At 54.4% G+C, this 15088-nt stretch overlaps 1 protein-coding gene across 3 annotated transcripts in view; it reads left to right on the top strand.

The window, feature by feature from the left end:
• Positions 1-2133: 2133 nt before the first annotated feature.
• Positions 2134-15088, top strand: part of SSBP3 (single stranded DNA binding protein 3) — a 161371-nt gene continuing 148416 nt past the window's right edge. The window contains exons 1-4 of one of the 3 annotated variants that reach the window (XM_047728141.1): positions 2134-2579; positions 3559-3631; positions 3873-3934; positions 6701-6785. In XM_047728141.1, coding sequence (XP_047584097.1) covers positions 2524-2579; positions 3559-3631; positions 3873-3934; positions 6701-6785 — 276 coding nt within the window. In that variant the 5' untranslated portion in view covers positions 2134-2523. The remainder of the gene's footprint in view (positions 2580-3558; positions 3632-3872; positions 3935-6700; positions 6786-15088) is intronic. The other 2 variants (XM_047728144.1, XM_047728142.1) reach the window with 2 other exon arrangements.

The raw sequence follows: 15088 nt of genomic DNA on the forward strand, positions 1-15088 counted from the left end.
TGCCATAGTCCAGCCAGAGAAGGGCAGTGTTTTCCTTTAGGCAGGACCTGACCGATACTCATGATCCTCATAATCTGTGGGCCTTGCAGACCCAAGATGAGTCAGGCTTCTTGTGAGTCAGTCTGTTGACAAGCCATCCTTGGCCATTCCTAGCCCATCAAAAATAGAAGTCCAGGGGAAGGGGATGAACAGGCCAATTTAATTAGTGTGGGCTCTAAGGTACCTTAAGGTAGCCCTATTAAATTAAACCGCCTAGGGGAAAAAATAACTGTAATTATTTCCTTCAACTCCCTCCCAACCTCCATGCTTCCCTCATTCACAAAACAACCTTTAAACTAGGGGCTTCCATACAGACAACCATAGACTAGGGTTCGGTATTTCCCCTTTTCGGTACCCTTCCCAGGCGATCTCCAGGTCCCAGCAAAGAACAGAGTGCATCCAGAGGCATCCGTAGGGCCTGGCTGTATTCTAATTTAGGGAGGCTGTTACACTGAGTAGAACATTATTCCAAAAATGCACTGAGTCTCCTTCCTGAACCAATGCAGATCGGTTTGCTGCGGGGCATTTCTTTTAAAAGCCCCTTTTCTCTTTTCAACAGATCAAAATAAGCAAACTTTAATGGTAGGGAATTATTCTTTATTTTGTTGAAATTTAGTTCTGAGTTTTGCTACTTGAAACGTGTTTTCCCCAGGACACTGACCTATCCTTTAATTGTTTGGTACGAGGCATGTTAGGGGGAGGGGCGTTACTTGTTTATTGGAACAGCGCAGTTAAAAAAAAAAAAAATCAACCTAGGCTAACAGTTTCAAGGCTCCCCTAAAGATGTATCCAAACAGGCAGCCAATCAGCGCTTACACAGCTTTTTCTGCTTGACTCTTTTAAAGAGACAGTGCCGACAGTGTTTTATCACATTTAAAGAGCACCGCGCTCTGAAAGCAGTCTGAAAATGGGGGAGTCTTCCCCTATTTCACTGGTTTCTGGTCTAAGAAGGGAGTCAAAGTGTCTACTTGGGGTTCTCAGCGTGGACAGAGAGGAGTCCGCGGCAAATAGCTGGGTCACTCTGCCAGCACCCCCCCCCACTTCCCATTGTACACCTGGGTCACTGACAATGGAAGCTTCCCCTCCCCCCAAGCCTGACTCTCATCCCCCCCCTCCCGAATTTAGCTCCATTTATTTGAAGTTTGCAGATTTCTGTGGCGCGCATTTCCACGTTGCAGGGCACCCAGGTGACGCCCCGGTGCTGGGAACGGCATAGTCTCCTGCGGAGAAGCCAAGGGGCTAACTTGCCACGGCTGCCAGACCTTAGAAATTTGGGAGCAATCACTCTCCCTTCTCTTAGCACAAGTCCCCCGTCCCCTCCCCCAGGCTCCCCAAAGCACGCCGAGGACCTCTAACGCGCGGCTCCACTTTGGGGCTTTCCAAAGTATTTTAATGATGTAGTAAAGGAGCAGCCGCGCGCCTCGGCGCCGGCTCGGGCCGCCCAGCTCGCAGCGTGGAGCCCCGGGCCCGGCACTCGGAAGGCGGACAGGGCAGGAGGGAGGGCCGGGGGCGGGGCGGCGGGGAGCGGACTGGAGTCTGAGGAGGGGGTCGGGGTCGGAGCCCAGGGGGGAGGGCCGGCGAGGGGGAGGGGGAGATAAGGGCTGGGCCCGCGCGAGCCGGGCAAGGGGGGTGGTGGAAAGGAGGCAAGGGGCAGATAAGCGAGAGGGACGTGGCGGGAGGGAGCCGGTGGCGCTCCGCTTAGGGGTCCGCGCCCCCTCCCCTCCGACGCTGCCGCAGCGCCCCCCGCCCCCCAATGGTCCCCGCCGTGGAGAGCGCCGGGCAAACCCCCTCGTCGCCGGGGCCAAGAGACGAGAGCTCCCCCAGCCCAATTCGAGTCCCCTCCCCACAGCCACAGAAAGGAGAGGCGCGCGCCCCCGGGCACCCCCGGCTCAGCCGCAGGAGCAGGGGCAGCGACTCGGCGGAGGCGGCCGCAGCAGGGACTGCCGCGGCCGGGCGCTGACAGGGCGTCCCTCCCGGGCCACCGGGCCCGCCCCCGCGCGCCGATTGGCCGAAGCTGCCATCAATCGCAGGACGTTGACGCCCGCCTCGCTTCCTCGCCCGGGTAGCCACGTTCGGTTGAGCTCCAAGTAGACCAGCGGCAGCGGCGGCGGCAGCGGTGCCGGAGGCGCAGAGGGCGGCGCAGGCGGAGCCGGGCGGGCGGGCGCGCGAGCGAGCCAGCGGGCGGCCGGGCCGGCGGGCGAGCGGCGGCGGCGGCGGCGGCAGCGGCACCCCAGGCCGAGCCGGCGCGGGAGGAGTTCCAGGGCGATGGGGCCGCGGCCGGGGCTGACGCTTTGACAGCTGGAAAGAGCGCGGAGCCAGCGCCTGGGGGGGAGGGAGGGGAGTGCGGCGAGGAGAGCGCGAGCGGGCGAGCGAGCGAGGCCGGGGAGGGGGCCGGGAGCGAGGGGGCAGCTCGGGAGCAAGCCGGAGCGGTAGCGGCGGCGGCGGCGGCGGCGGCGAGGCTCGGCGCCCTCTTCTCCGCAAACCATGTTTGCCAAAGGCAAAGGCTCGGCGGTGCCCTCGGACGGGCAGGCTCGGGAAAAGTAAGCCCTATTTTCCAAGTGGCGGCCGCGCCGTCGCCGGGCTGCGGGAGGGCGGTGGGAGGCAGGTGGGCGGGTGGGGGCTGCTGCGCCCCGGGCCCGGCGCCGCCTGCCTGGCCCCTTCCCCGAGGCCGCGGCGGGCGGCGTGGGAGAGCCCATTGTTGGGAGGCGGCGGAGGCCGGGGCGTCGGGGGACGCGGGCGGCGGAGGGGGCACCTGGTGGCCGCGGGGCGTGCCGGGCGCGGGGGCCCCGCGGAGAGGGGTGGGCGAGGTCCCGAGCGCCAGCCTGGGCGCCCGCCGCGGCGGCCGCACTTTGCCCCGCGGGCGCGGGCAGGGGGCGCGTGGCTCCCGCAGCCCCGAAGGCTCCTTTTGTCCGCCCGCGGCGTGAGGAGTGCGTGCCGGGGGCTTTGTTCGGCGGGGAGCGCTCTCCCTTGCCTGCCCCTCGGCCTCGCCGCCCGCCCCGCGCTCTCCCGGGCGCCGCGCTGGGCAGGGACGGCGGCGCCGGCTTGGCCCTGGGCTTGGGGGACAGTTGCTTGGGGGGGAGCTGATGAGGGTGGCGCTTTGCTGCCCTCTCCAGAGCGCGCTGAGCACCCCGGAGTCCAGGACTGAGTCTCCCCGGACCCTCAGAGCTGGAGAGAGGGTGGCAATGAGTGGGTCGTTAAAAGGAGGGAGGCTCTGGGGTCGGGAGGCTTACAGAGTTTGAGAGACCTAGGTGGATTTGGCCCCGATGCCAGTTGGAAGTTCAAGTTTGGGGGCCTGCTCTCTAGCTCTCACGGCTCGAGGCAGCGCGTCCCCTGGTACCCACCCCCTGACTGCTTCCACCCGCGGCCCGAGACAGGGTCGAGCTAGCTGCTCACCTCTGGTTGGGGCCACAATGGGACAGCGCAGACAGGGCTGGAAGCCGGCTGGCAAGGTCCAGAAGCGAGCGCCCCATGTGATCTGACGCCTTCCCTCTCTTTCTGTGCCCCTTGCCCACTTTCCAGGTTAGCTTTATACGTCTACGAATATTTACTGCACGTAGGAGCACAGAAATCTGCACAGACCTTCTTGTCGGAGGTGAGTGGAACTCCCCCGCCCCCACCCCCAACCCCCATCATACAATTTCTTGACACCCCCTCTTCCCCACTATTCTTAGAGCCTTTGTTTTCAGGAGCAGCCACTGTGGCCACCATTTTGAATTTTTATCACCTTTTGGCATTTATTGTTAGTTGGTCTTCACAGCCTTTTGGCTCCGGGAAGCCCCCAGCCTACCCTTCCTCTCTGCTCCTCTAAGCGGTCTCTGCTCTCTGCTTTCCAGATTCGATGGGAAAAAAACATCACGTTGGGAGAACCGCCTGGGTTTTTGCACTCGTGGTGGTGGTAAGTTTGTGTGATAGTTTTGCGTGTGTGTTTGTTTTGTTCTGAGACCTGGGTCTGGGTGAACAAAGACAGGCAGCCTGGAGCAGAAGCCCACGCCTTAGCTTTTGGGCTTGGCACAGACCAGGGCGCCTCTGGACACTCAGACTAGGGCTGGTGAAGGAGGAAAAGGACAGCAGAGGCTGGTTCCCAAAGTTTTTGCTTCTCTTTCCCCTTCTATTGAGAAGCTCCTAAATCATGTCTAGTGTTTATATAGAAACTCCTTTACTTTCCTATCTCTCTCCGGGGCACCAGGCCGGGTCTTGAAAAAACCTTGGAGGATTTTTGTCAATTCTGCATGCTGCTTTAATTAGAGGGAGTGGGGGTGGGGTAGGGTGGGGAGGATACCAGGTCTGTTTTACAGCTGGCCTGTCCCTTCCTTTTTCTTCTGTGAGCTCCAAACCTTTAGAGTGCAGCTCTACTGGGGCCTTTCCCAGGCACCCTGAGAAAAAAAGCAAGAAGGGGCTGCCACTTCCTTTAAAGATACTGATTCAGACTGACTGGACTTTCCTCTCCTCTGTGGGCCCTCCCCCCAACCCCCAGCATCCCTGAAACCACAAAGTTTCATTTTACCAAGAACCTTAACTGGTTGGTGTTGACCTCACAGAGTGCTTGTAGTCTGTAGTTGGTAGTTGGTAGTTGGTGGCTTTCCCTTATTTGTGACCCTTTCTCTCCTTTATCTGGGTCCTGCTGTGGTGGGACCTCTGTAGGTCCCTGTCTCTCCTTGTAGGTTTGCATAAGAACAGGGGCTTAAGGTCAGCAGGAATGAGTCGCTGTGAGTATAAGACCTGGCTGTTTCGCGGACCGATTGGTGGAGTCTCTGGCGTCCTTTTGAAAAGGACAAGAAAGCAGAATGGCTTTTGATATTTTGGTGGAGTTCAGAAGGATCGGAGTGCCACGTCTTGGGATCTTAGCTGTGCGTTTTTACCTGATCACCAGTTCAGGTTACTGTTCCGAGTCTCTTTGAAATACGGGGGGGGATGAAGTGTCTGTTCTAACTTGCACAGAGAAAATGAGTTTTTAATTATTTCTGCCAAACTTGGAACTGCGGTGCTGTGGCCTGAGGATTCTACCTGTAGGAGTGGGTGATAGGTTTTCTGGGGTGGTTTGGGAGAGCAGTATGTGAGCGGGGTGCATGCGTCTGACCATCACGGATTTTTGCAGAAGCTCGGGTTTAGGAGTAAAAGTTACTGAGAAGGGGGCCAGGGAGTTTGTAGTGTTCGAAATCTTTAGCGTGTGGAGAAGTTAATCCAATGTGTGCTGCTTCAGGGGACAGAAAAGAATGTTTTTGAGTCTCTGTCTGCAGCTACTAGGAGCCTCCTATTTTCTCGTTCTGTCTGATTTTCTTGTTGTGTCTGTAAGCGGCCCCCCCCCCCCCCCAGCCCCTACCCCAATCTTCTCCAGCCTTGTCTCGGCCCAAGAACGGGGAGAGTCTGTTGTTTGTGCTGGACCTGAGCAGTGGTGGCTCTGAGCTGCTCTGTCTGTGGTCTTGTTAGAAGTTGCTTCCATGCCATTCGACACTGAGCAAATGACAGCTGAGACTCTCCAGGTGGGAGGAAGCATAGGCGCTGATTCGGAGTTGATCAGGCCCTGGAATTTGGACACCTTGAGCGAGATGGCTTGTCTGATGATCTGCTGAGTCGGTTGTTGCTGATGGGGACAGGAGCTCTAGACTTGGAGTCAGATTTATGCCCAGGTGCCCGTTTCCTTTGAGTGGTTCCCAGCCCTGGGCCTTGGGCTTCTGACCCGAAGAGGCTTTCTAAGGCACCGTATTAATACCAGTGACTATTAATACCAGTGACTACCCCGTTTGTGTAAGCTTTTACTGGTTGACAGATGACTTGTGGGTCTGTTCTCATGTAATACAAAGTGTTAGAGTGACTATACCAAATCTTGGAGGTGCGGATGAGGCAGAGATATCTAGCCCTGCCCCTTGCCCCCTACCCCCACCGCCCTTTGCTGGATTGGTGGACAGGTGCCTCTATGAGGAGGGCTATTTCAACATGAAAGGACAAGATACTGGGTTGTTGACAGCCTCTCCTTTGGCTAATTGATATGCATTCTTTAGGGGTGTGGGGGGGATGGTTCTTGCATGAGAATTCCTTGGGGGAGGGCCTGGATGGGACTGAGGGGTGAGATGGGAGGGATGGGGGTGTGGGCTCTGGGCTCTGGGATTAAGAACCTGTAGGTTTCCTTTATTGCTAGTCACCCAGATGGCTCCACCTATGAATCATAGTCCTGACTTTGACAGTTTAACCTTTTTGTGAAATGTAGCCATTTTGGTTGGGGGGATGGTGGTGAAAGGAGCACAGATGAAGGAGGCCCGGATTCTTATCCAGATTCCTACCTGTCCTATCTGGACCCCCATGAATGGGTTGTACTAATCCACCCAAGCTTCAGTTGCCTCTTGAATAAAGTAGTGTTAGTTACCTCTCCTAAAGCACCACGGTAGTACAAGCAAGGTCACGGTAGTACAAGCAAGGTCACAGGTGGGAGGCATCTAGCGCACAGTAGGTGCCTCATGGCCAAGAACTAATACTCTTAGGGCAAAGGTCTGGCTTGCCAGAAGACGTTGGTCCGTTGTGTTTTCAAGCCTGAGTTTAAAAGCTGGAAATGTGGGATTAGAGCCTTTGGGAGACCCCGTGCTGTTAGCCCCATACGTTGTGCACTTGTCGCGGATACATGAGTGATAATTAGTAACCCGATCTTATTTTATTTTTCAACTTGCAGCGTATTCTGGGACCTTTACTGTGCAGCTCCTGAAAGGCGAGACACTTGTGAACATTCGAGTGAAGCAAAAGCCTTTCATGATTATGTGAGTAACAAATTTTTAATCCTGGCAATAATTACAGGGTTGGATAGCTCTAACTTCTTTAGTACCAGAAGCAAATACACAGCCACTTGGCCGTGGTCTTTGTTTTCTCCTGGCCTTTTTGTTCTGCCCACCTCCCTGCTGCCCTTGCCCCGTTCTAACTTGGGGAACCGTGTTTCGTAATGTGGTAATTATGCAAAAGAGTATAGATACCTATCTGGAAGATAAAATGGTGGTGTTAGGGCTCAGCTGTAAGAGGCTGATGGTTCAGAGTGGACAGTTAGCTAGCTGGGAAGGGACTAAGTCTCCTTGGTGTTGGTTTAATTAAAAAAATTCGCCGTGGCCACTGCCACAAAACAAAAACAAATACGAAACTTGTGTTTCAGAGCTGAAGGGGTGGTTGAGTGAGAGTTTGGTGAAATGGACTCCTTCCTTACTTCCCAGGGAGCAGTCTTTTCAAATTATGTTTTGAGGTGTGTGTGTACGAGTGTGTGTGTACGCGCGTGTGTGTTTGTTGGAGGGCTCAGGTTGTGCTCACTGAGACCATGTGTACTTTGAAGTCCTTGGCTGGTCCATAATCTTGTGTCCAAAATGTTCTTGTGAAGAGAGTTAATTTCATCACATCATAGTGCTTGCTACCCTATTATTCATCCTCTACCTGGATGAGTTTCTTAAGATTTATGAAATGCTTATAAGAGCGACGTCTGCCGCATATCCATCTCCCATGGCAGTCCCCCTCAAAAAAAAAATTAGACTCCAAACATGGGTTGGAGTCAGAATTTATGATCAGATGAAACACGATCTGGGGGAGGTGGGAGATGGAAGGGGAAGCGTCTGCAGTTCTTCCCAGCCTCCTTCTAGGCTTCATCTCCTGGTGGCCTTGTAGATGGGTCCCTGTGTGTGTGTGTGTGTGTGTAAGAGTGTGAGTGTGCGTGTGCACATGCACACAAGAGGTGGTTTATTTGGTCTTGCGCTTTTTCATGAGGTCGGTAGGAATGGTCTCCAAGTTCTAAGGCATGGAAGTTGGTTTCTTGAATGTTGTCAGGGCCCAACCACTTGGCCAGGCCATGTGTGTCCCCTGTGTGCAGAGGGGGGACACACCTAGGACACCAGAAACTGGCCTAGGACACCAGAACCCATCTGGTTGATTTTCACAAGTGCCATTACCATGAATGTCTTTATGGTGACAATTGCTCCTATAGTAGACGGAGTTAGCTGCTCCGCAGGAGGCTCACTGGTTTTGAGACTACTCAATGGGATGAAATCTTGTTATGACTGAAAAGTCAATGCCCTTGGACCAGGCCGCTGAGGAAGTGGACCTGTTCTTGTACCCTCTCCAAGGTTGAGAAAAAGGCTGGCGCACGGTACTTATGGTCTGGTAAACTTTTAGTAGTAAAAGGTGAGGTGACTGGTTCTCTTGTGATGTGGTTCTTCTGGGAAAATCCGTGGTGATGATCATAGGGTTTCCTGAGTTGGAGGTTGGGGGAGCAGGCCAGAAGGAACATTAAGCATATAAAAATAGTTGGTGAATTTGATCTTTCTACCTAGTAATAAAAAATCTTCCTTTTTTTAAAAAAACGGTTAGAGAGTGCATTCCTGTGTGGCCAGTCTTTGCTGTGCAAATGGTTTTGTTTTAGAGTTGTGGGGAATAGGTGGACATGCCTATTTCAGGTAAATCTCTTGATAGAGGATGTCTTTGCTATCTTTTGCAAGTCGTTGAAGAAGTTAAAATTTTTTAACTAAGTTTGTGCTCTAGCAAATGATGTAAGGTGGTGGCAATTTGTGGTTTGGTCTGCATCTTGAAACAATACGGGTGGCAGTGAAAGCTCACATGGGTTTGCTTTCCATACTTTATTAAGGAATGGTGGCAGAATCGGCATAGATGTGTAGAAGATGCTACTAAGTGTTGAAGTCCCACTGATTGAGGCCCAGGATTCACAGATTTGGGGGAATAAAACCCTTTTCCCTAGATTGGAATCCGTTTGGTGTCATTGGCTTGAGAGTGAGGTTGCGTGGGTGGAGGGATGGAGTAATGAATGGCGACAGGGAGGGAACATCTGTATGGTGGAGGAGTTGTGGGGTGACATTGGATTGCCGGGGTGACAGAGGACCAACTGGTAAATTAAGAGAAATTTAAGACAGTTAAGAAAAGGAACTGTGTCGGGGCGCCTGGGTGGCTCAGTGGGTTAAAGCCTCTGCTTTCGGCTCGGGTCATGGTCTCAGGGTCCTGGGATCGAGCCCCGCATCGGGCTCTCTGCTCAGTGGGGAGCCTGCTTCCTCCTCTCTCTCTCTCTCTGCCTGCCTCTCTGCCTACTTGCGATCTCTGTCAAATAAATAAATAAAATATTTAAAAAAAAAAAAAAAGGAACTGTGTCTTCTCTTTGGCCTTCTCAGATCTTCGTGTCTTCTGTCCATTCCCATGGCTACCATCTAGTTAGCCCTCATTCTTTCTTGGTAGAATTGTTGTCTCTTTCCAGGCTCCCTTCCTCTTGTCTGGAATGCGTGCCTCTCTTATCCATTCAAATTGTATCCATCTCTGAACTTCTTTGTGGACTTCTGTGATAGTTTCCAGCACACTCTGATCACCCCACCTCATTATCAGTGGAGACCATCTATTTGTGTACACGGAGCCTTTGTTGGCAGCTCTCCACGTACTGGGCTCCCGTGCTGACCACTTTAGTTTAGTCTCTTGTTCCTAGCTGCCAGTGGTCTGGTGAGAGGGGGATTGTTAACTCCCATTTCGCAGATGAGGAAGCTGAGGCCCAGAGAGGTGAATCCGCAGCTAAGGGGTAGATTGAAGATCCAAACACAGTCTGTCAGCGACTCCAGGGTCATGGCCCCTGACTGCCGAGGCTCAGCCCTGCCGGTCCGTGGCGAGTGTCATTCGTTCGCATCTGTTCCCACTACTTTCTCTTCTAGGCTTGTCTTTCCAACCGCAGCTTATTAATTTTTTCCCTGCCAGAGGCTGTTCATCCGTCTACAGAGTTGTCCATCTCTGTAGCTCCCACAGTACCTTGCACACAGTGCGTGCGTGCTCTTTGAATGAAGGGGTTGAGGACCTACGGGTAAGGAAAAATAGGTCATTTGGGCTCACTGACGAGTCTGGCCTAGAACAGCCATTGGCGTGTTGGAAGATGTGCCTTTGGTGCTTTCACTTTTGCTGGGTGGTCTTGAGCGTGGCGTCCTAACACTGGTTAACTAGTTACCTTACATCCTGTCGGTAAGAGTGGGCAGTAACTGGCCTTCCCTCTGCCGTTGAGGTGAGTCAGAGATTCTTCTGGTTTGTGGGGAGTCTGCGCAGCCCAGGTGCCACCCAGACTTGGTGTGGGGGTAGTGAGTATCAAGTTCTTGCAGGGCAGGGGTCAGGGAGGGGTTGCCCGGTTGCTGCTGTGGGGCTGGAACGGTCTTGGGAAAGGACCTCAACTGGGAAGATCCTGGTCTCCGCTCTCATAGGGAAAAGATTTTGTGTTCCTGACAAATTGTCTCCCCTTCTGACAGCGGGGTTAGGGGTCAGGTGATCGGAAAGTTTCCTCTCAGGTCAAAGCCAGGCTGTAGGGCCTGGAATGAGCCAGGTGACTCAGTGGGGGAGGGGGCTTAAATTTTCTTTGAATTGCTGAGTTTTCATTTGAGTCAGTCTGTCCTCTCTCCCGCCCTCCCCCCAGCCCCCAAACACCTGGAACGTTGTTTGTAAGCCCTGATGTTGACCACGTGTAACGTGGAGTGTTTGGGCATTCAGTACGAGAATAGACTTTTCTGAGAAATCGGTTTATCCTAAGTCAGAAGAGCTCCGAGGCCGTGGGAGGAGGCTCATGGGGACCCTGCTGTGGTTTTGGGGGGCTCTTCTACTCTCACCAGAGCAGCATTCCTCAGGGCATTGGTAAAAGGCCTTGGGGTACCATTGGGTTCTCTTAAACCCTGTTGTCTGGGGCCTGTCCTTTTGTGGGGTGGACACCTGTTCCACCTGTGTCTCTCACCTGGCCAACTTCTCCGCTTGCTTTCCCCCCCCGGCCTGTGTGGCTGGTAGAAAGAAGTATTTTTGGTGCCTTCTTGGCTGCCAGCGGCCCTTTCCCTTGTGTGGTAGCTAAATGTGTGTTTTCTTCTTGGTGGAGAAATGAGTAGAGTAGGTGTGCCCTGGCCGTGCGGCCTCTGAGCTGGAGGTGCTGGAGAGCCGTGGGGGCTCCTTGCGCCGCTCATGTCGCAGCAGTCGTTATAAAGCCTTTCAGGGCAGGCTTGTAGTTGGGCCTCATGGTGGGTCAGGGGTTATTCTTGAGTTTCAGCCCCATTTCACAGATGAGGAAACCGAGGCCTGGAGTTCAGATAGTCTGTGCAGGGGCATGTAGCGGGGGTGGGGATGGGGCAGGTGGCAGAGCTGGGACCAAATATGGATTTTTCAGGTTCTTCCTCTCAACTTTTGACAGCCCTCATTTGTGAACAGAATTCCTGCTGAATGGAGGGGAGGTGCTGGCACTTGACCCCAAGTGTGCCTGTGTATAGTCACTGAGGAAATTAATTGGGCAGTGAGTCAGTCTGAAGCCCCTGAGAGGTGAACTGCGGAATCACTGGCAGAGGGGGACAGGAGCTCGGGAAGGGAGTTTGTTCTGGTACAGTGGCTCTCTTGGCAGGGAAAATGTGATAAAAGCTCTGGCCTTTCCTTCCAGAAAACACCCGTGTCCCCACAAAGGAGACTTTGTACCTGACTTCAGAAGGTGTGCAGACTGCTGCCCCTGACCCTGGCCCCTCTGTGATTCCCAGGGAAGAACTTGGGGCGGATACTAGACATGGAATCCCATGACCTTGATGAGCGTGGAGCCTCAGTTTCTCCGCTCTGAAGACCTGAGGTCTCTTTCTGCTCTGCCATTGTGAGCCCCTGACAAGGAGAGCCTGGCTACCTCTCCGCCCCCCCCCCCCCCCCCCCCCCGCCCGCCCCGTGCCCCCAGCTGTGAGCCTGTGTCTCCAGGCTGCCAGGGGGGATTAGGCAAGTGCCCCAGAGGCCTAGGCGTGGACGTGAGCTGAGGTATTTGTGGCTCTGTGGCAGGGGTCCAGCGTCCTTGGTGGGTTTGAAATAGCAAAGTGATATTTGAGAGGGCTCTCCTTGGATGTGCTGAGCTGGGGTTCCTGCCAGGAGGGGAGTGTCCGTGCCTGCCAGAACCCTTCCTGCCAGAACCCTTCGGGGGGCAGGGGCGGGAGGGGGCGGGAGAGGACAGCAGTGCAGGCAGAATGGGAGGGGAAGGGCCACGACCCGCCTCTGAGGAGTGGGGGAGTGCTCTCCCCAGAGATAAGCCAGCCTAGCCATCTGCCCAGAGGTCCTGGCAAGTTCGTAGCAGTTGCCTTTGGCTCTGACCCTTGGCACCCTTGTGTGGCAGATTAAAAAAACAAAACACACACACAGTTATTTCTTTCCCCACCCGCCTTGGAGCTTAGACTTTGTGTTGCATCCTTTCTTCGGGCTCCTACCCCATTTGCTGCCATTCCTCTCACCCCAAAGGCTGCCAGACTCTTCCATCGGTAGCTAATTAAACACTAAATGAGTAACTGGAATTGCATTTTGCCAGCACCCAGGCTGTGCAGCCACCTTAATGGGTTTCAAGTGGCGGCAAGACCCCAAATTGCAAATCCTTGCCCTTTATTTCAAGGCAGGAGGTGGGGCCGGCGCAGGGGCGGGTAGAGTGGTGGGGACCCAAACAAAGTTTTTGGCAGTGGTCACTTCATTTGAACTCCAAGACCAGCCGTGTGCACGTCTCTGCATAATGCCATCTTTGTTAGCTAAGCATTTGCAAACTTGGACCAAGAGTTAGCTCTGTGGGCCACTGGGCGGGAGGAGCCAGAGACACCCAGCTCTCCCTGCAGCATCCCTGAGGCTGTCTTAATTTTCCAGGGGAAGTGGGTGCTCTAGTGGAGACCTCAGGCCAGACCTGCCTGGCCCCCTTCCCCTGACTTTTCTGCCTGTGTGTGTGTGTGTTTAAGTCTTAAGAGGGAGAAGTGGAAGGGAGGTGTGTGCGCTTGAGGGCCTGTCAGCCAAGATAACAGAAATGTTACACTAGCTGTAGCCTTTATAATAGTGTCTAGGGTTTAGAGTATTTAGAAAAATTAATCTTTTTTAGCTTGGTAATAATTCTGACCACGGCACAAGTGCATTAGACGATTCACATAAACTTCTTTAATACATGTTGCTAGGAGCTTACAGCAAATAGACAATAATGATTGTTTGTTTTTGATTCGCCAGGGTAATGGGGTTTTCTGGAGCCCTGGCGAATGGGCTTAAGAAATGCTTCTCTCCCGTGTTTTGTTTTTTTTTCTTGGGTCTTGAATCCTCTGGATTTTGAAGGGCTTGGTCTCTCTGGCTGGTGGCTGGGACGCACACCTAAGTTCCAGCCTTCACTGTTGGTTCCTGGTAGGATGACAGACTTTCGGGTTTCCTGCTGTGTGGGTGGGGGAATGGTGATCCCTTGGCGCGAGAATTGAGTAGTATCCCCTACATAGAATGGTTGTCTCTCTGTGCCTGGTGAGTTTGTTTCTTTTGTCTCTGCAGCCCTAAAGTTCCCCTCCCCCAGACCTTTTAATACGATGGGGACAACGGCATCTTTTTCTGGGAGGGCAAGCTGACCTGAGGGAAGTGGACACTTTAATTTCCCATGGGTGCCTGCCAGTGCCTCTGCTCCCCTGATTGTGCCATGGCGTCCCCCTTCCATACCAGTTGTCTTCTCTCCTCCCCACACCCCTGCAAGGGGCAGAGCGGGCAGTCCTGCCACAAGCTTTCTCCGATAAGTGCTCCCCGGAGACGTCTGCACCCCTTATCTGTGTGGGGCAGAGAAGTCCTGTCCCCATCCCGCATGGTGAAGTGGTAAAGACCCAGAGGGGGCTTGCGACTTGACATCTGCAGAAATCAGGATTCAGATTTTGGCTCCACAGCAACCCCTTGTTCCTGGGGGAGCCTCCGCTGCTCAAGGTCCATTCTCTCCATGGTGGAATAGGCACAGGGTCGTCCTGGCTCATCCTGCCGCAGAGGGGTTGAGAGAAAGGCAAGGAAGCCCCGCCAGAGGTTAGTTGTGCGGTAAGGTGCTGTGTAGACGCTGACAGGGATGGACGGGGTCGAAAGCTGCTAAGTCGAGTTCCCCTGTTCCATACGGAGACTGCCCTTGCCCACCTCCCATCTCACTCAACTTTTTGATGGCGCTAGGAGTCCCAAGAAGGAGCCTTAGGAAGCGAGCTGGGGAAGGATCGCTGTTGGGGGTCTGTGGGAGGCTGGTGCTGGGGCTGCTTCCTGATTGGGCTTCCTGGCTCAGCCTAAGGGAGGCGGCGGTTAGTCGGCTCCCAGACCAGGAGCAGGAGTCGCTGAGGTGTGTGCGGTGCAGGTCTGGTTCACTGACTGGCTGCCTGCTCCATTCACCGTCTCACTGAAGAGCAGATGCAGCCGAGGATGGGATAAATGCTCCGAAAGTCCTCGTGCGGGACGATCTCTGTCTTCTGAGGGACCAGGATGCTGTCAGGACGGGTGGTGGGAGAAGGTGGATGGTCCCAGCCCCTGTGGCCACCGAGAGATGTATTTAGTGTATATCTGTCTTCAGCAGGGTTGGAGGTGATGGAACTGGAGGCCACCTCGTCATCTAACAAGTAGGTCAGCTGAGCTGCAGGGGGACCTCGCCTGAGGTCCCCAGTAGGACTCACACCCACAGACCCCATCGGGATCCAGGACACTTTCCTTTGCTTTGCTGCACTCCAAGCTGTGCAGACTCAGGCACGTCAATTGGCCTCTCTGTTTCTCTATTTCCTCAGGTGAAAAATGGGGTTGATGAAGTATAGCCTCCTCGTAAGGTTGTCCTGAGGATGAAATGAGCTGAGGTGCCTTCACGCACCCTACACCCTGCCTCTCTGATAGGGCCGGGCACAGCAGAAGCACCGCACCAGTGTGTGCTGTTCCTTTTGTGACTGCACCTGGGACCCTGGATGGATCCTGGTTTTCTTGTGGCCAGAAGGGCGGCAGCAGCAGAGTGGGCTTGGTGTGGGAAGTATGTGCCCGTAGACTTGAACCGTCACGGGCTGTCTCACCTGTTGATTAGCGCTCTGGATCCCTGGGTTCGAATCCACCGTCTTCCAAGTACCCCTGAGCAGCTGGGGGCGGGGTCACACACATAGCTTCCAGACCAGCCCAGGTGCTCCTGAGGATGAAATGAGACACGCCCAGGGGCACCCTGGCCAGCACCTGGACTGGGTTGTTTATTCAGGTGACCGTTTTCTCTTCTGCTGTCCACGTCTCTTGACCTAGGAACCTGGAGCTTTCCCCTGCTCCCCCTCTGACCCTTTCTGTG

Source organism: Lutra lutra, chromosome 4 (assembly GCF_902655055.1).
Source record: "Lutra lutra chromosome 4, mLutLut1.2, whole genome shotgun sequence".
NCBI classification, from domain to species: Eukaryota; Metazoa; Chordata; class Mammalia; order Carnivora; family Mustelidae; genus Lutra; species Lutra lutra.